This window comes from Leopardus geoffroyi, chromosome B4, assembly GCF_018350155.1.
Source record: "Leopardus geoffroyi isolate Oge1 chromosome B4, O.geoffroyi_Oge1_pat1.0, whole genome shotgun sequence".
Classification (NCBI taxonomy): Eukaryota; Metazoa; Chordata; class Mammalia; order Carnivora; family Felidae; genus Leopardus; species Leopardus geoffroyi.
In genome coordinates, this window is record NC_059341.1 from 132453565 (window position 1) to 132476582 (window position 23018).

The 23018-nt window shown below is 54.0% G+C and overlaps 1 protein-coding gene across 8 annotated transcripts in view; it reads right to left on the reverse strand.

Moving 5' to 3' along the window:
- Positions 1 to 700: 700 nt before the first annotated feature.
- PLA2G6 (phospholipase A2 group VI) overlaps positions 701 to 23018 on the reverse strand; it is a 57749-nt gene continuing 35431 nt past the window's right edge. For 4 of the 8 annotated variants that reach the window (XM_045466052.1, XM_045466051.1, XM_045466054.1 and 1 more), the window contains exons 8-17: positions 22046 to 22154; positions 20676 to 20840; positions 18708 to 18786; positions 16125 to 16288; positions 14390 to 14540; positions 4061 to 4197; positions 3516 to 3670; positions 2209 to 2376; positions 1691 to 1764; positions 701 to 1480 (exon numbers count right to left, since the gene is read on the reverse strand). In XM_045466052.1, coding sequence (XP_045322008.1) covers positions 1336 to 1480; positions 1691 to 1764; positions 2209 to 2376; positions 3516 to 3670; positions 4061 to 4197; positions 14390 to 14540; positions 16125 to 16288; positions 18708 to 18786; positions 20676 to 20840; positions 22046 to 22154 — 1347 coding nt within the window. In that variant the 3' untranslated portion in view covers positions 701 to 1335. Of the gene's footprint in view, positions 1481 to 1690; positions 1765 to 2208; positions 2377 to 3515; positions 3763 to 4060; positions 4198 to 14389; positions 14541 to 16124; positions 16289 to 18707; positions 18787 to 20675; positions 20841 to 22045; positions 22155 to 23018 lie in introns of those variants that run through there. The other 4 variants (XM_045466055.1, XM_045466056.1, XM_045466057.1 and 1 more) reach the window with 3 other exon arrangements.

The window sequence follows — 23018 nt, forward strand, 5'->3', positions numbered from 1 at the left end:
CCTGCCCTTCAATTATTTACCCCTGTGAGCCGTGGGCTGGTGGGCACGCGTGGATGGGCCGTTCTCTTAGGTCACCTCCTCCTCCAGGCCGAGCTTTCCCCAGGCCCCGCAGGGACCCCTGGCTATGGGGGGACCCCCGCCCTCCCGCCTGCCCGCATTGGGCCCTGTCCAAGTTAGAGGGGCCAGAGCTGCGGGGGTGCCCTCCCCCAGAACCCTCCCCTGAGGCCAAACGTACCACTGGGCATCGCCGTTCTCTGGCCTCTTCTCTACCCCAAGCCGCTCACACCCGCGCTTCAAGGGCTGAGGATCCCACATCTGCCAAAGCCTGCCCAGCCCCTCTCGTGCTGGAGAGGCGGTACCACAAGCCCCAGAGCCACACAGACCCGGGCCAGCCCTTGTCCCTCCGCACTGGCCGTGTGACCGTGCCCAAGCCCCCTGCCCTTTCTGGGTCTCATCCTCTGCCTGCCCCGGCAACTGGGGCTCGTCCTCACCCCCCACCGTGGGCAAGTGGACTTAGCTGCCGCCTCTGAACACCCTCACGGCCTGATTTGGGGGGGGCCTGGAGCAGAGAAGTAGTATCCCCAGGGGAGCCCGGGAAACAGCATTCATCCAAGGGGGCACAGGAAGAGGACAGTCAAGGCTGAAGGGAGCTGGTGGGTGCGGGGCCCTGGGGGACTCAGCACAGTGCACACAACACAGGTGAGCTTGAATCAAACCGTTTATTTCAGTTAAGGGCAGGCTCTGGATCCCCGCCCCACCCGTCAACCACCTCGGGTCGGGAGGAATAACCGAAGTCACAGAAGTGACCTTTGAGAGCTGAGGGGAGCTCGCAGGGTGGGGCAGTTCCGAGGGGTGCAGGCGGCCGCATGTGTGTTGAGGGCAGAGTCGGCGGGGCTTGGGTTTCCCCTGCTGATGGGTGGGCAGAGGCCTGTTTCTCCAAGCCCCCCACCCCAGGGAAGAGGACAGAGAGTGGAAGGGGTCTTGGCATCCCCCCTCCGCCAGGGGACCTGGGAGAACGCCTGGTGTCCGAGCTAACAGGGCTGGGGGCCCAAGCGTCAGTTGTCCTTGGCCATCAGGGAGAGGGCCCCAGTGAGGCTCTAGGATTTCTAAGCGTGGAATGACAAAAAGTGCCAGAAGGCGGGGACGGTGTGGGCAGGACCCAGGACCAGCCTCAGGCAGGAAGCCCAGTGCCCTCTGAGGCCTGGTCTGTCTGGTCTGGAGATGCAGAGCCGCCGAGGCCCAGCTCTGCCCAGTGGCGTGCTGCTTAGATGTCACCTGGCCTCTCCATCAAGGGCTGGGTGGGTGGGATGGGGTGGCGGGGGGTGCCCAGCGGCCTCACGGTGACAGCAGCAGCTGAATGAGCTTCTGGAACTGTTCTCGGTGCTCATAAATATAGACCTCAGTCTCCCACAGGGCATTGACCAGCACTGTGTCGCTGACCTCATCCAGCATGATGTCAGTCCCCAGCTGGGGGTTCAATCTGTCCGGGTCAAGGAGGAGGGGGTCACCCCACGAGGCTCGGCTTGGGTTGGGGACGAGAGCTAGGACTGGGGAGGGCTTGGGGCACGGAGTGGCCGCGTGGGGCGAGGGGACATCCACACCAAGGGCTGGGTGGGTTAGTTCACTGGGTCTGGCCAGGCCGGGACACGGGGCTGGGGCCGAGGCTCAGGAGCCGAAGCTGAGGCCTCACCTGAAATACTGGATGCCGACCATCTCACACCAGGCCCGGGCCCGGTCCACGGCCCGCCCATCCGGATCCGTGCACTGGCAAGAAGCAGTCTGTGTGAGCGTCCTACACACGCTCTACCCACAGCGCCTGCCCAGGGACCCCCAGGTTCTAGTCTGGCTTAGCCACTCCTCGGCAGAGTCCCCCTGCCTGGGCCGCCATGACTGTCCCAGCTGTGTCACACAGGGGCGCGGTCTGAGGTTTTCTCAGGTGGTTCAGCAGCCCCTGACCGGGGTCAGGGGGACAGGCTTTTGTCCGTCTGATATCCTGGGCTTCCGCACGGGGCTGTGTTTGAAGGGGGGCTGTGTTTGAAAAGCCCCAGGTGTAGGTGGCCACTAAGGGTCCCTGCCAGCACTGAGACTGAATCAGGAACCCCCTCCCCTGGGCCGGCTAAAGAGGTTCAACGGAGCCTCCCTGACGCCCCGGGTCCCAGGGGGCTGAGATCCAGAGGGGAGAGGACATGGGGAGGGGCCCATACTCACACAGTCTACCACCATCTTGCCCAGCTCCTTGGCCCCGAAAACAGTCTTGGCCAGTTCCCAGGGGTTGCTGGGACGGAATACGTCCACACAGGTCACGGGCACCTGTGGGGACCTCCCTGTCCCCAGAGAGACCACGATGGAGAGCTTCTTCACCTTGCCTTCCTGGCCCTGTTGGGGACAGGACAGGGGTAGTTGGAGGGGATCTGCCCACCAGCGGACCCTTCCCCAGGTGGCAGAGCCAGAGCCTGTGCTGTCCTCTCTTCTGCTCCCCAACAAGCTCCGCTTCCAACATGCTGGGCAACCTTGACAAGTCTCCCCGCCATCCAAGGTCCTCATCTGCAGTAGGAGGCGACTCAGACAGAGGATGACCCATGACCCTCCCCATCCAAATCTTTGAGCCCTTCCTCCTCCAAGGAAGCCTGCCCTGCCCGGCCTGGCCGCTAGAGGGCGCCTGCCTCTCGGACCGCCACCCCTGTTGTGTCATACAGGGTCTGCATCCTGGGCTTCCTGATGACCACAGTGAGAACCACAGCCGGCAAGGATATGGCCCACTAGGGGTCAGGCACCGTCCTAAACATTTTACACAAAAGCACACGGACGCCTCATGACAGTCCCCATGCCGGTACCACCCATCCCCCGTGCAGTGGCTGGAGCGAAGCACAGGCAGAGCCAGCGCCCAGACCCTGAGGCCATCTGGCTCCGAGGCCTGAGCCCACGTCTCGGCACCTCTGCTGGTAACACATGGGCCTAGCCCCGCCTCTGCGCTAAGGGCTAAGGCCCACTTCCGTTCCTCTGGGTCACGGACTCTGCACGGTCTCCTCCCTAGAGGTCTCCTCCACGGGCCCTTTGCAAGCCCCCAGGTCTCCCAGCACAGGCTATCCTCCTCCTGGGCTCCTGCGCGGTCCTCTATCTCAGCACCCCAAACCCCTGGAGGGGCGTATCCTTGTTTATAGATAGCCCTGCTTACACAGGGCAAGCGTGTGTCCCCAGGCTGGGCAGGGTAGCCAGCACCACGGCAGGCATGGACCACTCTGCGTGCTGCCCACTAGCCGCCCTTCACCACTCGGTGCAGATTGGGCCTCAGAATCCCTCTGATTAGCACAGAGCTCTGGGCAGACACGGCCCATCAAGCAAGTTCGAGCGTGAGATCAAGCAAGTTCGAGCGTGAGATAAAGGGCACCCACGAATGAGCACGAAAGTAAGTGCCATCTGGTCTCCTAGGAGTCCGTCCTTAGTAAGATTTGCTGAAACAGGGGTGGCTACGGTGGACGGTCACGTCCAGCCCCTCTGACCCGCGGCGCTGTCACCTTGCGGATCATGTCCTGGTTGTACTCATGGATCTCGGTCATGGCGTCCAGCGTGGGATTGTTGGCCAGCAGCCCGCCGTCCAGGAAGCGCCCGTTGGGCCGGAAGTAGGTGGGGGCCGCCCCACTGCTCCGGGCAGCTCGCCACACCAGCTGCTCTGGGGGTGAGGGAAGAGGGTGGCCCAGTGGCACGAGGGACCGGTGCAAACCCATGCAGTCCCAGGGTGCACGTGCCTGTGCGCGTGCGGGTCTGTAGGGAGAGGTGGAGAGGCTGGGGACTCTTCTGAAGCAGGACCCACAGGCCATGCTCTCTGGCCCCGCCGTCCCGGTGGAAGGCAGGGTGCAGCTGAGGACCTCCAGGGGCCTCCTCCAGCCTGAGACTGGAGAGCGCCCCGGTGCGGCCTGCCCTCAGCCGATAAAGACTCAGGGCAGTGTGAGGGACGGTGGTGGGCTGGGGGTGCCCAGCAGCAAGCCTACGACTCCCACCCACCACCCCGCGGCCTCTCGGGCCGACTGTTTCCCACAGATGCAGCAAACATGGTTTTCACCTGAGGGCTGAGTCGGAGGCTTCAGGTTAGTATTCTGGCTGAAACGAGGTTCTCGTACACACTCCGGAGCCTCGTAATTCCGGAAGAGGTGAAGTTCAGCAGGCTGCCGGTCAGACAGCGTCCCCGTCAGCATCACCCTGGAGAGACACGAAGGGCAAGACAGCTGAAGTCCCTGACTTCCCCACCCCCTGAAAACCCACGTTGGCCGTCTGCGTCCGAATCACTGAAGGCCTTATCCTTGGACCCGTCGGTCCTAGTGCTGGGAGTTCATCCTAAGACATTCTCACGGACACACGCAAAGCTGTCAACAGCGGCATCGGTGGACAGAGGAAACCACTGGAAGCAGCTGAAAGGTCCACCAACGGGATGGGCCGATGCATCGCGGCTCCCCTACTCCGTGGGGTCTGTGTCACTGCAGAACGACTGAGGAAGCACTTGATGAGCTGATAGGCGGTGAGCATCAAGGTTTACAGTTAAGTGCGAAAAGTAAGGGTTAGACCAGTGCGTGTACCATGCCACCATTTATTTGAAAACAAAACCCCCAAAACTGATGTGCCTATTGGCTTGGTCAGAAGGACTCATGAGCGGAACCTAGGAGCGATGAGCTGCCTCTAGGGCAGGGGACAGCTCGGTGGCTACAGCTCACAGACAGCAGTGGGAGGAGACTTCTCACCGTGTCACCTTTGATAACCTCTTCAACGTTCCACTGTGTGAGTCTATAATCTATTAAAGAAGACTCTTACTTGTCTCAGACAAGACAAGCATCCTTAAATAGTGCAGGGAGGGCGGACTGGCATAGCCCCCTGGGAAGCTAATGTGTACTAAGATCTTACAAATATCCTGGCTCTTTGATCTGAGAATTCCATCTTGGAAAATCTATCCCAAAGGAATAATCTGAGCTACAGTAAGAGCTTCTTGCAAAAAGCTACTGGTTGCAGTGTAATTATTACAGTAAAAAATGGCCCGGTCTGAGGCACCTGGCTGGCTCAGCCGGAGGACCGTGCAGCTTTTGATCTCAGGGTCATGATTTCGAGCCCCATGTTGGGCATAGTGATTACTAAAAAAAAAATAAACTTGGCCGCCTGGGTGGCTCAGTCGGTTGAACGTCCGACTTCGGCTCAGGTCATAATCTCACAGTCAGTGAGTTCGAGCCCCGTATCGGGCTCTGTGCTGGTGGCTCGGAGCCTGGAGCCTGCTTCTGATTCCGTGTCTCCCTCTCTCTCTGCCCCTTCCCTGCTCATGCTCTGTCTCTGTCTCAAAAATAAATAAAAACATTAAGAAAAAAAAATTAAAAAAAATAAACTTAAAAAAAAAATAAACAATAGCAAGAGAAGGGGTAAGTAAATGTTTTGCACCCACTCTAAATTGTGCCAGCCGACTAACAAAGAAATACGTTTGTTATGCTGTAAAAACAACAACAACACACAGGAAAGGGAACAAAAACTCTGCCTTTGCATAGGAAAAATATACTAGTTTTTCATTTCTGGGAATACTGTGGAAAGCTTATTTGAACAACCTCCCACTGAACAAAAAGTGAAATGCTGGAAAAATTACTTTTAAAAATCCCCTTAGGGGTTCCTGGGTGGCTCAGTCGGCTGAGCATCTGACTTCGACTCAGGTCATGATCTTGCCGCTCCCGGGTTCAAGCCCTGCATTGGGCTGTCTGCTGTCAGCACGGAGCCCACTTTAGATCCTCTGTCCCTGTCTCTCTGTCCCTCCCCATGCTCTCTCTCTCAAAAATAAACATTAAAAAAAAGAGTAAAAATAAAACACAGGAGACCTGACAAGACAGAAAGGAAATACCAGGGTAAGCTCTGAGGATAAGCAAAAATCCAGAGAGGTAAGTGAAGCATAGACCTAGGTTTGACCTGAGGCAGATACCAAACTCAGTACATTTGAGTTTCAGTTTTGATGGCTTCATGGGACTTGGGAGACAAAAGTCAAAGCCCAGGGCCCACCAAAATTTCAGGGTCTAATGGGAGACCCCCACATTAGGCTGGGACCCCAAAGGACTACACTCTTGGGTAGGGGTGAGCCAGAAATAAATCTGCCCCTTTCCCACCCCAGAGCCTGTGAAGAAAGTTGCTTTGGCATTGGATAAAAAAAGAGAGAGAGAGAGAAAAAAAAAATTCCTGAAAATGTATAACCACAAGCTAACCCTCCTGCAGATTTGTGGTCTAAATTCATATCACCTCGGGGAAGTCCCCAAACTTTATGTCAAGAATTTAGTTATAGTGGCATTAGATGGTAGGGTACCTAGTACCTGGAAGAGACAACACAAAACAATCTGGAGGGAGATACTTGCATTCTAGGCCTCATAGAATCTAGTCATATTATATTTCAACACTAAGGAACACCACACAGTAAAAAAGGGAGGGGAGGACACACAATGAAATAAAACATCATAAATGAAAACCAGTATAAACCAACATAAACAGTAAAATATACCTATAAAGACTGCAGATATTTGAGTCCTTGAACACAGATGATAAAACAGCTATGCCTACAATGTTTAAAGACATCAAAGGCAAGTGTGATAAAATCACCAAGGAATAGGAACTATCAGTAATGACCCAGAAGAACTGAAGAAGAACCAAAGAGAACTTCTAGAATTAAAAAGTAAAAAAGCAATAGACTTTTTAAAAATCAATGGAGGGGCGCCTGGGTGGCGCAGTCGGTTAAGCGTCCGACTTCAGCCAGGTCACGATCTCGCGGTCCGTGAGTTCGAGCCCCACGTCAGGCTCTGGGCTGATGGCTCAGAGCCTGGAGCCTGTTTCCGATTCTGTGTCTCCCTCTCTCTCTGCCCCTCCCCCGTTCATGCTGTGTCTCTCTCTGTCCCAAAAATAAATAAAACGTTGAAAAAAGAAATTTAAAAATAAAAATCAATGGATAGGTTAAATGGAAAATTAGATAAAGCTACAGAGAGAATTAGTAATTGGAAAACAGGTAAGAAGAAATTGTCTGGGATGTAACACAGAGAGACAGAATGACAGAATATACAGGAGAAATTAATAGAAACAGAAGACAGAAAAGGTCTAGCACATGTTTAATTGTAGTTCCACAAGGAGAGGAGAGAGAAAATTAGGAAGAGGCAAGGGTTGAAGAGATAACAACTCAGGATTCCAGAACTGAAGAAAGGAAACAATCCAAAGATTCAAGCCTAATAAATGCCATGCAGGTTAAACTAGAAGTAATTCATATTAGGCAGAAGGAAAGTGGTCACAGATGGAAGTTTGAGATGCAAGAAACACTGTAGAGCAAAGATGTAATACACACACACATATGCATACACACACACACACACACACACACACACACACACAGAGCCAATGGTGTGCAGAAGCCAGCTCATACTGGCTTGTAAGAACCTATTGCTAAATCCCACAAGGTGGTTACTAAATGGTTGGTAACTTGAAATTGGCCATGGTGGGAGTGTTCATGCCATGGGAATTAGCGAACACTATAAATCAGAACTTTTTCCCCCCAGAGATCTGGTTTACCAGCACACTACTGGGTAAGTCTAAAGGGTAAATCTAAATGAAAACCAACTTCAAAGGCTAATAATAATGTCTTGTGATGCTTAAAAAAAAACAAGATGGAATTAAATTATTTTAAAATCCTTGATTATCTGAGGGGAGGGTAATGGTATCAATTAAATTTAGGCTTTCATAAGTAAAGTATTCACTAACAAAAAAAGAAATGAGTTCACAAACTTGAAACTATGGGGGGGAGGAATATAATGATCAAAATTATTCAGCAATTCTAAAAGAAGGTAAGAAAGAGAAAAGAAATGGAGAACAAAATAGGATGGCACATATCATCCCAAATATATCAGTAATCATATAAATAAAAATGGACCAGCCATATAAACTATTAGATTAACCACATGAACTTTCTGATAGTCAAATCAATCAGCTAAATCAGACTTAACTAGTTGACTTAAATCCATATATTACTATGCATTTAAAGCCTATAAATGGACTAAATGCTCTAGATAAGAACAAAGAGTAAAAGATTACAAGTAAAAGTACAAAAGATATCTCTAAAACAGAAGGATTCAAAGAAGTTTGAATTAGAGGGTGAGTACAGATCTACCACACAAATATAACCAAAGAAAGCTGATGTCACTGTATGAGTATCAGGACAAAACAGGCTTTAAAGCAAAAAGCATTCCTAGAGGTAAAGAGAGCTGCTCCATAATAATAAAAGACCCAGTCACTAGAAAAATACACAAAAATTTAAATATACATGCACTTAATAGCATCGTGTCAAAATATTAAAAGAAAAATTGACAGCACTAAAGGGCAAAAGGGCAAGTTCCCAGAGTAGGAGATTTCAACATGTCTCTCTCAATAATCGATAAAAGAAGTGGACAAAGAACTCTTAAGGATATGGCAGATTTGGACACTTATTTTGTTATTATTTTTTTTTATTTTAGAGAGAGAGTGCACATGTGAGTGGGAAAGAGGGGCAGAGGGAGAGAGAAAGAGAATCTTTTTTTTTTAATGTTTATTTATTTTTGAGACAGAGAGAGACAGAGCATGAACAGGGGAGGGGCAGAGAGAGAGGGAGACACAGAATCCGAAGCAGGCTCCAGGCTCTGAGCTGTCAGCACAGAGCCCGACGCGGGGCTTGAAATCACAGACCACAAGATCATGACCTGAGCCGAAGTCGGACGCTCAACCGACTGAGCCACCCACGTGCCCCAAGAGAGAGAATCTTAAACAGGCTCCATGCTCAGTGTGGAGTCTGACACAGGGACTGATCCCACAACCCTGGGATCATGACCTGAGCCAAAATCAAGAGTCAGACACTCAATCAACTGAGCTACCCAGACGCCCCTGGAAACTTTCAGCAACATTTCTAGCCAATATGACTTGATCGATTTGTGCAGTACTTGGTGCCCAATGCAGAATCCATATTCTTTCAAATTAGATGTGGGACATTTATAAGAATTGACTGTACAAGTAAGTCCACAAAGCAAGTAATAACAAAAATACAACCGGAGAATTCCCTAAGTTTAGAAATTGAGAAATGTAGTTTTAAGAACAGAAGGTTAAAAATCAAGGAGTTAAAAAATAACACTGAAATAAAACCAAAGAGAGTGCAAGGAATAAAAATAAAAGCAGAAATAAACGAACCCAAAAGCACACACAAGAGAGAACCAATAAATATCCAAGAACTGGTTTTCTGAAGGACCAGTCCAATGGAAAAGCCTGCGGCAGAACTGGTAAAGACGAGAGAAGGTGTACGTAATTGGGACTGAAGGGCCCATCACAGCAGATGCTGCAGACATTAAAAAGATAATAAGAGAATATTCTAAACAACTCTAGGCCAATGAATTTGAAGATCTGATGAAATGGACATATTCCTAGAAAAACATAACCAAAACCAACTCAAGAAGACATTTAGAAATTCTACCACTAAAGAAATTAATCCCATCATCAAATATCCTCCCCGAAGCAAACTCCAGGCCTTGGTGACTTCCCTGGCAAATTCTACCAGATACTCAAGGAAGAATTAAGTCTTTCTTAGACCAACTTTTCCAGAAAATAGAAAATGAGAAACTCTCCGTCAAAACCAAAACCCAGCAGCCCCCAATGGGAAAACACACGTCCCGCTCACTCATGAACATGGGATGCAAAATCTAAACAAAATATTATTAGCCGACGGAGCCCCCCAGAATTCTCTCTGTCCAAGGCACCAGGCATTGAGAGCGGGATCTAGGAAAGGTACCTGTACACCCCTGTGGATAGCAGCGTTATCCACAATACTCAAAAGATGCAAACAACCCAAAAGGCCATCGACAGATGAATGGATAAACACAGTGTGGTGTATCCAGACAGCGGCGTGTTATTCGGTCTTAAAAAGGAAGGAAACTCTGACACGTGCTACAACACGGATGAAACTCCAGGATGTTATGTTCCCTGAAAGGGGTCAGCTGCAAAAGGACAAATATTGTACGGTCCCCTTACAGGAGATCCCTAGAGTCATCAAAATCATAGAGGCAGAAAGTTGAACGGCGGTTGCCACGGATTGGGGGAGAGGCCAATGGAGAGGTGTTTAACGGGAACAGAGTTTCAGTTTTGCGGGATTAAAAAGTCTGGGAGGCCAGCTGCATACCAGTGTGAATCTGCTGGACACTTCGTCAACTGTACCTCGGATGGTTCAGATGACACATTTTATGTTAGGTATATTTTACCACAATTCAACACTGTAAAATAAATATGCGGTATCCCTAAAAATGGGTAATTTACAGTAGCACAAAACACATGAAGTACCTGAAACAGATACAAACACCCCACGTGCTAGATCTCGACAGAGAAAATTATAAAACCACGTGGAGAAACTTCAAACAAGCGGAATGCCTTCCTATATCCTCTGATTGGAAGGCTCCCCGTTTTCAGATGTCATTTCTCCCCCCACCCCAGATAAACGTACAGATTCAATGCGATCTTAATCAAAATCCCAGTAGGAGTTGATATTCTGTAGAATTTGACGATCGGATGCTACCATTTCCGAAAGCACAAAGTAACCCTTGAACCGCACATTGTGTGCCACATGCTTTTACATAGTAACTTTTTTCCTCCTCCTGGAAACCCCACGAGGCAGGTCTACATTATTTCTATTTTTGAGAAGAAACTTCAGGGCATTTGCTCTGCTGCTGTTGCTGCTGCTGCTTCTTCTTCTTCTTCTTCTTCTTCTTCTTCTTCTTCTTCTTTAGTTTTATTTATTTATTTTGAGGGAGAGAGAGTGGGGAAAGGGCAGAGAGAGAGAGGGAGAGAAAGAATCCCAAGCAGGCTCCGCGCTGTCAGCAAAGAACCTGACGTGGGGCTCGATCTCACGTACGTGAGATCATGACCTGAGCTGAAATCAAGAGTCAGATGCTTAACCAACTGAGCCACCCAGGAGCTCAAAGCATGTGCTCTTAACTACTTCTCTATGGTGTCTCTAAGAACAGTCATGATACCCTTGGGGACGGACAAGGTGGGAGGCCTTGCTCTCCCAGATACCGGGAAAGTTGAACAACGGGAAAGTCAGGGCATGGGCACAGGGACCCAGCCCATGGAACAGAACACAGAAACAACCAAGCAAGGACCCCCGAGCCACCTCTGTGGAAGCATGGCCTGCAGAAATGGAGGGAAAGATGGGCTTCTTCACAGGTGAGGCTGGGGAAACTGGTTGTTCATGTGGGAAACGTGAAATTGGGTCTCCCCTGATACAAAACCCAGTGGGGTTGATAAAGCCCTAAACATGAAAGGCAGATCTTGAGAGATCTCTGAGCTGACAAGAAAATCGCTCCCTGCCTCAAGGTTAAGGAAGGGTTCTTGAACAGACATAAAAAGCACTAGCCATAAAAAGAAAAACATTTATAAATTCTACCACATTACGAACATCTGTTCATCATGGGCACCAGGGGGGCTCCGTTAACCGTCCAACTCTTGATTTGGGCTCAGGTCATGATCTTGTGGTTTGTGAGTTTGAGTCCTGCATCGGGCTCAGCCCTGGTTGCTCAGATTCTGCTTGAAATTCTCTCTCTCTCTCTCTCTCTCTCTCTCTCAGCCCTCCCCTGCTCATGCTCTCCCTCTATCTCTCAAAATAAACAAATAAACTTAAAAAAAAAATCCATTCATCAACAAAACGCTGTAAAGAGAATGAAAGGTCAAGCCACAGAGTGGGAGAAAAGATTTCAAATCTATATACAAGATTTCACATCTATATACCCATCAAAGGACTAGTTTTTAGGATATAAATATCACTGGGACACCTAGGTGGCTCAGTCGGTTGAGTGTCCCACTCTTGATTTTGGCTCAGGTCGTGATCCCAGGGTCACGGGATCGGGCCCCACCATCAGGCTCCACACTGAGCATGGAGCCTGCAATTCTTTCTGTTTCCTTTTGCCCCTCTCCCCTGCTCACGTTCTCCCTCTAAAATAAAATTAAAAAAATCATTAAGAAGCTTCTTAACCCCTCAGAGATGTGGGTTTGAGTCCCACATTGGGAGTAGAGATTACTTAAAAATAGATACATACCTACATACATACATACATACATACATACATACATAGAAGCCTCTTAACCCCCAAATCCCACAACCCCATTTTACCAAAAATAGGCAAACCATCTGAACAGGAACTTTACAAAAGAGGAACGCAAACAACCTCTAAACATACAAACGTGTTCAATCTCCGCAGTAAATCACGAAAATGAAAATTCAGGCCACATGGAGACACCACCTTTCACCACCCCCACCCCCATCCCCGGATTTGTAAAGATAAAAACGTTGGATAACAACCAAACATAAACAAGAATGCAGAGCAACAGAAACTCCCAAACATGGCTTAACGAGAGAGAAAACAGAAACCGCACTTTGAAAAAAAGAGTTGGTCCGAATCTATGAGCTGAAGCCGTGCATTTTCTGACAGGTGGAGACATGTACAGTCGTGGGTCAGAAATCAGGTCCGGAGGTGTTCGCTGCAGGACTCCTCCCCAGAGGTCCAAAGTGGAAACAACCGAAATGTTGATGGAAGGTACTGGGAGAAGCAAACTGGGCATCGCCGTCCAGGGGAGTCCCCCACGGCAATGGAAATGAATGCAACACAGCTTCGCCCAGCAGCGGGGGCCACGCTGACAAAATGCGGCATGGACGGAGGGAAGCGAGAACATAAAATGCGTCCGTCCAAGTCCAAAGACAGGCAAGACCGAAACCACGCTGTTCAGGGCTGCAGTCACAGGCGGTGAAATTGTACAGGAAATCCACATGACCGCAGTCAGGAGGACAGCGCCCCCAAGCGTCAGGGCAGGGGTTGTGATGGGGCTGGGGACGTGCTCAAAGGGCTTTTGGACTTGGCTGGTGGTTACGTGGGTGTTTGCTTTGTAATTATTCACTGAACTGGTTTATGTACTTTTCTAAATGTTCTATTTCACCATAAGAAAAAAGAGCAAAAATGTCTAGGATAAAATATATAAAAATGTTTTAAAAAGTTATCTTTGGGGAGCCTGAGTGGCTTAGTCGGTTAAGCGTCTGACTTCGGCTCAGGTCGTGATCTCGCGGTCCGTGAGTTCGAGCCCCGTGTCGGGCTCTGTGCGGACGGCTCAGAGCCTGGAGCCTGCTTCGGATTCTGAGTCTCCCTCTCTCTCTGCCCCTCCCCTGCTCATGCTCTGTCTCTCTCTGTCTCAAAAATAAATAAAAACGTTAAAAAAAATTTTTTTTAAAAACCAGTTATCTTTAAGGGGCGCCTGGGTGGCTCAGTCGGTTAACTGCCTGACTCTTGGTCTTGGCTCAGGTCATGATCTCACAGTTGGTGAGATGGAGCCCCGCATCGGGCTCCGCGCTGACAGCACAGAGCCTGCCTGGGATTCTCTCTCTCCCTCTCTCTCTCTCTGCCCCTCCTCTGCTCTGTCTCTCAAACTAAGTAAGATTTAAAATAAATAAATAAATAAATAAATAAATAAATAAATAAAAACAAAAACAGTTATCTTTTGGGTTTTACTACGTGGATGAGATTTTCCTCCTTCTTACTTTCTGTATTTGCCAGATTTTGTTAAAAAAAAGACTAGGTATTATTCTTAAATGGAAAAAAAGAAAAAGAAAAAAGAAAAAAAAGCTTTATTATGAAAAGAAATCCTCCCTAAATTTCTAGGGCCTTGCTGATATGTTACTTCCTCCAGGAAGCCCCCGTGACCACCTTGCCCTCAGGCCCTCAGTTCGTTGTCTCTCTCTCTCTTGCTCTCTGACAGTCAGTCAGCTCATGAACACTTCTCAATGCCCTGCTCTGGGGCAGGCACTGTGCCAGATGCTGGGGGTGCAGAAGAAACACACGGCCACGTTTTTGCCTCAGGGAGCTCTAGCCTGGCGGGGAGACAGGCAAGAAACGGACGAGAAAGTAATTCTGGGGTGGGGAGTACTACAAAGAAATAGCTGTGCTGCAGGCTCTTCTGGAACTTCGCAAGCACGGGCAGCCCTGCGTGGCTGTCACTTTTCAGGTCAGTTACCTCCCAACCAGCCTGCAAATGGTGCACCAGCCTTTCCGCCTGGTGGTTGCACCTTTCACCCCCCACCGCGCACATGCGATGCCTGGGGCAGAGCCCTGCTCAGCAAAAAGGTCCTGAGTGTATGGTGGACCAGACGCGACCCCCTCCGACCTGGGCTGAGAGTGTCCACAATGTCCTCCAGAAGCCCCCGGTTCACTTGGGAAGAAGCGTCTCGCCTCCCCGGCCCCTCAGCTTTAACCAGACCAGGACAGGGAGCCCTCGGCCCCACGGGGGAACAGCCGAACGGCTGCCTAGCCGGGGCCACGGCCACAGCGCTCCCGCTGAGGAGCCTTACTTGGGTTTCTTGACGTCGGTCATCTTGGTGTGCTCCCCAAACTCGCGCTTCAGGAACTCCTCCAGGGGCCCCGACTCGTAGGGCCGCGAGCCTCGGAACACCTCATCCTTCATGCGAAAGTACACGCTCCGCATGTAGGCCATGGACTTGCCTAGAACAAGATCGGGGAGACACGAGGGCCACGCCCTGACAGCCGCAGGACCACGGTGGCCGGCAGGGGATGGCAGGAGGGGACCGGATTGACTCAGGCACTACCCAGGCTTGGGCTCCTGGGCCCCTCCTGGGAAACTTTCCGCAGAGGCAGAAATCTCCTTCAGCAGCCCCGCGGCTCTGGGCCTAATTCTGTGTTCCCGACTTTGTATTATTTTCCTTAGACAGGGCCCTGAGAGTGTAAGAGCTTGTAAATTGAATCTAGAGCCACCTCATGTGGCTCAGAACAGAAGGGCCAGCCCTGTCCTGTGGGCCTCTGTGGACAGCCAGAAGGAGCAGGCCGCACCTGGGCTGTGCGCGCAGAGGGGGCTGCGGAGAGGAGGGGGTCTGCCCGTATGAGACTTCTCAAATCTCTCCCATAGCCCCTGGGAGTCTAAAGAAGGAAGTGACCCTTTCTGGAGGAGGCCAGAACCTCCGCCGCGGACCTCCTGCCCCACCGAGCAGAGGCAGATCCAAGATAGCTTTGCTCTCATGGAAGGCACAACTGGAGACCAGAGAGGGGATGTGGGCCCCCTGACGCTAGCAGTTTACTGACTGATAATCCTCCTCGTCCCGGAGGAGCTCGATGGGACGCTGCTCTCAGCCACTGGCTGAGCAGGCTGCCCCATGGCCCTGACACTCTGAACTGCTGGCCCGTGGCCTCTTCACACAGTGAATACCCAGGTACCTGTGGTTCCCCCAGGGGACTGGGGCTCCCTGAGCTGGAGCCTGCACCTGACCCACAAGCCCTGCCTGGGGGCAAGAAGGTCCTCTCCTGGTGCCTTCAAGACATGGGCAGGGGGCAGGGGGCTTGGAGAGCCTGGAATCCGCCAGGCACTGGGGCAAGGATGGCAGGTTAGGGATGCCAAGGCAGAGGACAATTGCCTGGGTGGTTGCTGGCTCTGGGAGGGCCGCCCACAGGCAGCCCAGCTTGAGTGGAGACAAGAACTACCCAGAAGCCTATCTGGTATGCAGGGCGCTGCAGTGCAAGGCCCTGTGGCCTTGGGAAGTGCTGGGCTGAGAGTCTAGGGAACCGTCCTAGCCCCAGTAACCCCATGGGTGGGCTATGTGACTTTGAGTCACCTCTCCCACCGGGGCCTCAACGTCTCTGGGGGTAAAATGAGACGTGCAGGCCTGGGCTCCGGCATTCTGTGGCTCTGTGGCTCCTCCTCCCTGAGACCATCCACCATCAGGATGGTTTTCCTTATTTTCAGCAGGTTTTGAGGCCCTGAGGTGCCTGCCTCACAAGGCTATGGGCAGGAGTGGTGGAGGCAATTGACATAAAAATGGTTCCTACACTGAAAGGCAACCAGTTCTGTCCCCCGTGGAGGGCAGGGCACCATGCCCTTAGCCTGCCTCCAAGCCCTTCTCTTTCGAGCCTCAGACCCCAACACCCTCACCCGCCCCGCAAAGGGCTTACAGGCCTCCCCGTCCCCAGTGACTCTCTTTGCAAAGCTCTGAAAAGAAGCTGAGCCCAATTTGAGGGCAGATCCCAACCGCCCCCCCCCCCACACCCCGCCCCCACCGCCCCCGGGGCCGCCCTCACTGTGCAGAATGGCCAAGGCCAGGATGCCTCCAGTGCTGGTCCCCGCCACCCAGTCAAAGAGATCCTTGGTGGCGACGCCCGAGGCCTTCTCGATGGCAATGAGGAGCTGGATGATGACGAGGCCCTTCACGCCCCCTCCGTCCAGGCAGAGCAGGTGGTCGTGGCTGTGGTGGGGACAGCAGTGGGAGAGAAGAGGGCCTGTTAGAGCCCAGCTCCTTACGTGGGCCCGTGTCCCTGAGCATCTGTGTGTGAGACAAGGCCCTGTGGAGCTCGTGCTACTGGGCTTTTAGGGGTGTGTGTGGGGGCGGAGGGCAGGTAGGAGGAGCGCAGTCAGTAAGGAAATAAACATATAGTATTTCAGGAGGGGGAAAGTGCAGGAACAATGAAGGGAGCGGCCAGGTGTCACCTGAGCAGACACCTGGGTCTATCTCTCCCATTGGGTTTTGGTCGGGCCTAGATTCCCAGTCGGGGGCCTGACCGGACGCAGGTCCCTGAGAAAAGTCTGTCTGAATTAAACGAGGCTGGGGGAAGGGCTCTCCTGCAGCCAGGAACGGTGGTGGAGAGGGAGGAGGGGGGCAGGGAGGAAGCACCATCTCTGTGCCAGGAGCTGTTGAGGGGCTTTCACCCGCATGAATTCACTTAGATGTCCCACACCCCTTGGAGGCAGACGCTCCCTGCTACCCCTGTGCACGTCTGGGAAGGAGTGAAGCTCAGAGGTTAGGTGACCACCCAAAGTCACGAGATGGGGAAGCGATGTGGCCGGACCCAGACAGGGATGGGGGAAGGGGAGGGTCCGCTGACTCCCGAGTCACCTGCTGGGCAACACGACCCGACACGTCTCCCTCGGTCCTGCCGTGCCCAGCTCCCTGCCCTAAGGCTTCCACTGTCTGTGCTCAGACTAGGGAGCTTCCGTCTGGCCTCCTCATCCTTCCATCTCAGCGTAAATGTCACCGCCCGGAGAAGCCTGCTCTGATGCCATTAGCACCCTCCGGCTCAGCCGGCTCCTTCTCCACCCACTTTCGTGCTGTACAGCCCTTCTCCCTCCCATAAGCAGGCGGTTTTCCCTCGTTCACTTTCTCCCCCAGTGGGTGGGACAGAAGCTTCCAAGAGCAGGGACTGCCCTGCTCCGCGCAGCGCTGCCTTTCCAGTGCACTCGGGAGGCGTCCGATGGACTAGCTGGTGAACGAAGGAGGCCCGGGTGGCCCACCTCTAGGGTCCTTCTTCTGGACAAGCTGCCCAGCCCCGCAGCAAGCCCAGAGCGTGGCAGGGGAGGGCCCGTGACCAGGGAGGCCAGAGCAAAAACGCAAGAGACCCTTCTGAGGATGTGGGGCTTACAACGGAGATGTCAGCCCCCAGGGAGCAAGGCTGAGCTACGAGGCTCGCAGCCTTTCGTGGGAAGGTCCCCACGGGGGTGTCCTGATTGTCGCCTCAGTCCCACCTCCAGGGAGAGTACTCAGGCTGCTGCAAACCATCTGAGTCCTGCTGGAGAATCTGCCTCCTCCCTTACTGGTCGGGACGTTACCCTCCTCAGCCCCTGTGCAGGTGTGTGTGTGTGTGTGTGTGTGTGCGTGTGTGCGTGTGTGCGTGCACACATGTGCGCGTACATGCAGGAAGTTCAGTGGGAGCAGAGAACTACAATGCTGATGCAGCAGGTACACCCCCACGGGGCACGTTACAGGGTGGCCTTGGAAACAAGTAGGACTTACCAAGGGGAAGCCAACCCTTCAGGCAAGGGGAGGCAGAACCACTTGCCACTGCCTGGCCCTAGGAGCAGGGGCTCCTGCCTGAGAGCTTGCCCTGCGGGGGCCGGCACTACTGAGGCAGCCAGGAGAGTGCCTGCGGCAGCAGAAAGGGCAGGAACTCGGGAGACGGGGACTAGAGTCTTGCTCCGACACTCATGGTGTGAGCTTGAGCAAGGCACTTCGCCTCCCGGGGACTCAGGTTCTGTCTGCGCGAAACAAGGATCCTAATCCCTCCCTAGGAAAGCTGTTAGGGACGTGGGACAGTCGCAAACGGAGAACAAGAAAGCAACTCTATCACGGAAAGGAAGGCAGAGCGCAGTCGAGCGCACACACGTTTGTGCCGGGAACTTGCCGTGCTGGCAGGCACCGCTTCTGAGGCCCCAGGGACCGCCCTCAAGGACAAAGGCCTCTGCTCTTTGTGCCCGTCACGCAGGCCTGCCTCCAAGAATGGGCCTGGACGTACAGCAGGTGCTCGGGAAGTCCGCCCGGCCCACCAGCTCTGTGGAGGGAAGCAGGGCAGGGGCCAGGGTGGAGCCAGAGGGAAGGAGGCTCAGCGTCGCAGTGGGGATCTGGGTGACCTTCCCCAACAAACCAACACAAGGTCAGGAGGGACGGGACAGGCTTGCAGCCAGCTCTATCGTGTAACCCACAGCCCGCACGGTCCCTGATGAGAGAGCAGACCCAGGCTCTCCGAACACCCAGTCTCTTGGCTGTGAACTACAGAGGACACAAGCCACCTCACAGGGCTGTGGTATGCACTAGACAACAGCCCCGAGCCTGCCGGAGGGCACCAAACAGAGGCCTGGTGCATGCGGTCCCCCTCCCTCCCTCCGGCACTTACGTCCGCTTCTCGTCCCTCATGGAGCTCAGGATGAACGCCGGCTTCCGGGCCCGGGAGATATGCATGATGTCCTCCAGTTCTGCGAGGCACAGGGCAGAGTGGGCTGGGGCCACGCAGGTGCCAAGCCCCCCCCCCCCAAATCCCACGGGCCCTGAGCAAATCTGGAGCTGAGCCCTCACCCTGCTGGCCCTAGGGGGCGCACCTTGCCCCCTGCCACCAGGAAGGGCCCTTTGTCCCAAGACACAGCTGGGCCAGAGGCCACGGGCCCCTTGGGGTGAAACGGGCTCGAGTGCAGAGGGTGGCCCCCTGCCCTGGGAAGCATCCCTCACCCCCGCCCGGCCACCTCCCAGACTCTCCGCGGTGCCTTCCTCCCAAAGCCCCAGAGCACAAGCACCCCTTCCGTGGCCGGTGTTTCCAGCTCACAGAGCACTTGTTCATGCATCGGGCAAGTGGAGTTGCTGACAGCCGCCGTCACCAGAATCCTTATTCCCAATTTACAGATGAGGCTCAAAGAGGCTACATAAACTCGTCCAAGGTCATTTAGCCAAAAGGAGTGAGTCAGGACACTCCTTTCGGTTTAAACCCATGAGCAAAGGGAGATAACCAACCACTCTTCAGAGGCTGCTCGTCCTGATCCCACGTCTGGAACTTTCCTCAGCGGCCTCTCAGACCAGCCGCACCCACCCCTCTGCCCATGTTCTCCTCTGGGCCCGAGCCCGTGCCCCGGATGGACTGGCTGCCCTCCTGGCCAGCAGTCCGGCCCCGGGGGCCTGGCCCAGCACCGCCATGCCATCGGATTCTGACTGCCCTCCCCACCGCTGTGCAGAGTCTAGAAGCAGCAAAGCAGGAAGGCAGGCTGCAAGGCAGTGTATCTACCCTCACCAGAGCGGGTGGCCAGAGGGTGGACGAGACAAGCCAGGAGACCGGCCAGGAGAGGCAGCGGCCAGAGTGCCAGGGGGAGGGTGGCAAGGATGGTTCATGTGTTCGGGCAGGAAGCTGAGAAGAGGGCACTAGAGCTACAGCTAACTCGGGGCTGGGCAGGCTCTGCAGCCCCTCCAGGCCCAGGGCATTACCCATCGGACGCTGCGCCCCAGGCCCACCATCCAGCCTGGCGTGGGTGACTGCCTACCTGTAAAATTGAGAGATAAAGATGGGGTTGGGAGGGGGGGCAGGTCCTAGACAGGGACGGGCAGGGGAGCGGAGAGGAGGAGCCAGAAGGACAAACTGTGGCCGCGGGCTCTGCTCTCCTGACTCCTGGCTAGGCTGAGCCATCCAGGCTACAGGTGCTGGTGTCTGCTTCCACAGCAGCGGGGAGAAAGGCCAGCTTGCCGAGGACTGGTTGCCGACAGCCCTATCCAGGGGACCCGGCTCTCACACAGTCTAGGCCGTGGCTGGGTCAGCCCACGGAAAGCCCAGAGACGGGACCCCATCTCCTTGGGGGCCATGTCCACGGGCACCAAGGTCACCTAGGGGCAGATGCAGGTTGCCTGGCCCTGTTCAAAAGCCTGTAGGTCACCAAAGGGCCAGCAGGGGACAGACACACAGGCCCCAGGCCTGACAGAGATACAGCAGCATGGCAGACACGCTCCTCATTGAAGCCAGAGGGCCAGGGGTGCCGGACCCCAACAGCACTCCTCACCGCCCCACCCTGAGCTCCCAGGGCACAAGAGGCCGAGACAGTCCTCACCCCAAAGGTGCCACGGGGACGCCCAGACCGGAGACCATGTTCAGGACATCGTCTCAGGAGAAACGGACTGCGGGCCATTAGCCAGGGGCCCCTCTCCCCCCAGGCCTCTGGGCTCCATGGGTGTTGGCTGCCTCCAGAGGCTGACGAATCCTGCCCCAACCTCCCTCGTTCCTTTCAACAACTTCTACCCTGGGCCCCGTTTCCTTCGGATCAGGACTGCTCCGATCCCAGTGCCTGGGGACCAGCTGGAGAGGAGGGAGTGTGGCAGGAAAGAGGCCTACCTAGGTTGCTTAAGCTGATCGGTGGGGGCTGAGATCTTTCCTGGGAGAACAAGGAGTGATGTGTCGCAGTGGAACACTGCTCCGAGGGGGCCCCTTGGGTGAGTGGGAGGCGGTGGTCGGCCCCTACGTTTTTCAGCAGAGTTAAGAGCGTCTTCCTGGTAACAACTAGTAAGGTTTGGGGGAGGGGAGATCGCACAGGATCACAAATGATGTCAACAAGCAAGTGAGAGGCCCCTCCTTTCCACACACGGTCCCCTCTCTCATCTACCAGGCAGCCTGGGTATGTGGGGGAACTGGGCGCCCGGGAGGCCTGTCCCCACCCCGACAGGGAGTGCTGACTCCAGTCGCCTGTAGCCCAATAGCTTCCTGGGGCCCAGGGCAGGTGCTGAGGTCAACCACAGAATCTGGAAAGGGGTCGAGGTTACCCAGTCTGGGTATTTGGGGTCCCCCTCTTTCCCTTCACTTCTGGTCAAGAAAACAGGACTCCCCCCTCCATACACACATCTCTACAAACTACCGTGAACAGTCAGAAATCAAAAATTTAAAAACAGTAAAAAATAAAACAACAACAACAAAAAAAAACACGACAGTGGGGCGCCTGGGTGGCTCAGTCAGTTAAGAGTCCAACTCGTGATGTGGGCCCACGTCATGATCTTGTGGTTTGTGGGATCACGCCCCGTGTCGGGGCTGCACGTACGGCAATTCTCAAAACTGCCGAATGCCGAGTCCCTCCCGGGGCTCGAAAGGGACGAGCCAGTCCGTGGGCATTTACCCTCATCTAACAGACAGGGTAACTAAAAAGGATGTTTTTAGGAAGTAGCACACACACACGTGCGCACACACAGTCACCTGCGCGCCCACGGCAGCCTCCACGGCTCCCTGAAACCCCCCGAGGGGGCCCGGGCTTCTGCTGAGGATGATCTTTCTCCAGCCCTGATGCCAGGGCTCACCAAGCGAGCATGCAGTGTGTGCCTCAAGCCCGCGTGCACACACACTCGTGTAGCGGGCATGCATCCACCCACCATTCTTCCTGCGAGTGGCTCCATCCGGGAATTACTTACTGCCTCCCCCACCTGCCTCCCCCCCGAGTCCTGGCACCCGGAGGTGGGATGAGGGCGGCACAGAAGAGGACACTGGCCTGGCAAGCCCCTTGGAGGGTCCCACCTACTGGTTATGGCCCTTGTGCTCGGGCACAGGAAGCTTCCCCTCTCTGGCTCCCAGGTGCTCCTGGAAACCCTAAGCAGGGAGCAAGTGGGGTGGGTACGGACAGGATGCTGGTGCCGGGCTGCTGGGACCACCCCTCCTCCCCAGTGCATGCATCACCACCACCACCCCCGCCCAACTCTGGGACCGGAGTGCAGGGCACTTACGTTTGCTGATCTTGGAAGCTATGAAAGCAGGAGTCTCTCCGAGGTCATTTGGGGTATCCGCCTCTGCCCCAAACACAATGAGGGCCTTGATCATCTCCACATTGTCTTTCTGTTGGGGATAAAGTGAGGGGAAAATCCAACGGCTCAGGGAAAGGAAGAGAAAAAGGACGCCAGCCTCTTCCGCTCTGCCTACCGACTCGGCGGGCCTCTCACGGCACGGCAGAAGGTGCTAGAACCCTTCAGGTCCCCCACCCGTTTAATAACCCAGGCAGAAGCTGGAAGTGACTCACCCCAGGTGCCAGCCCCACCAGCTCCTGGAAGGAATCAGTGCATCTATGACCCCCGCCCCAGGGGCCACGGGGCCACTGAAGGGTCAGCTGCTGATCACTTCCAGAAGCAGCAGCAAAGGGTGAGCGGGGAAAGGGAAGGCTGTCTTGTCCATCAGGTCTAGGGTGCCACTTCTGAGGGGGTAACTGGGCACAGGTCCTCCCTGACAGCAACCTCCAAGGGCAGCTTGCCTCCAAAGCGCATTGTGCATTTAACATCGGAGGCTGGGCGGGGCAGGGTGGGGCGTGGTTTCCCAGAACAAGCCAATCAACTGGCTGCCTGGAGACCGCGCTCTGGTCTTATCACCTCCCTCTTCCTGGGGCCTGATCTCCTGGCCTGGAGAATGAAGACTTGTGTCTAGAATGCAGTTTTCCAAATAGCGGTTCATGTACATTAGGATTTATATGGGCACTGGTGATTATGCATGCTTGAGTCATTAGTTACGCATTTCTGTCTTGGTTTCCTTCTTTTCGTGTCACTGGTTTACCCCTTACGGTGGCGACAGACCATCTCCTTTGAAATAAATTTAAGTAAGATTTAAAAGCAGGCCAACTTAGGGGCGCCTGGGCGGCTCAGCGGGTTAAGCGGCCGGCTCTTGATTTCAGCTCAGGTCATGGTCTCACGGTTTGTGAGATCGAGCCCAGCA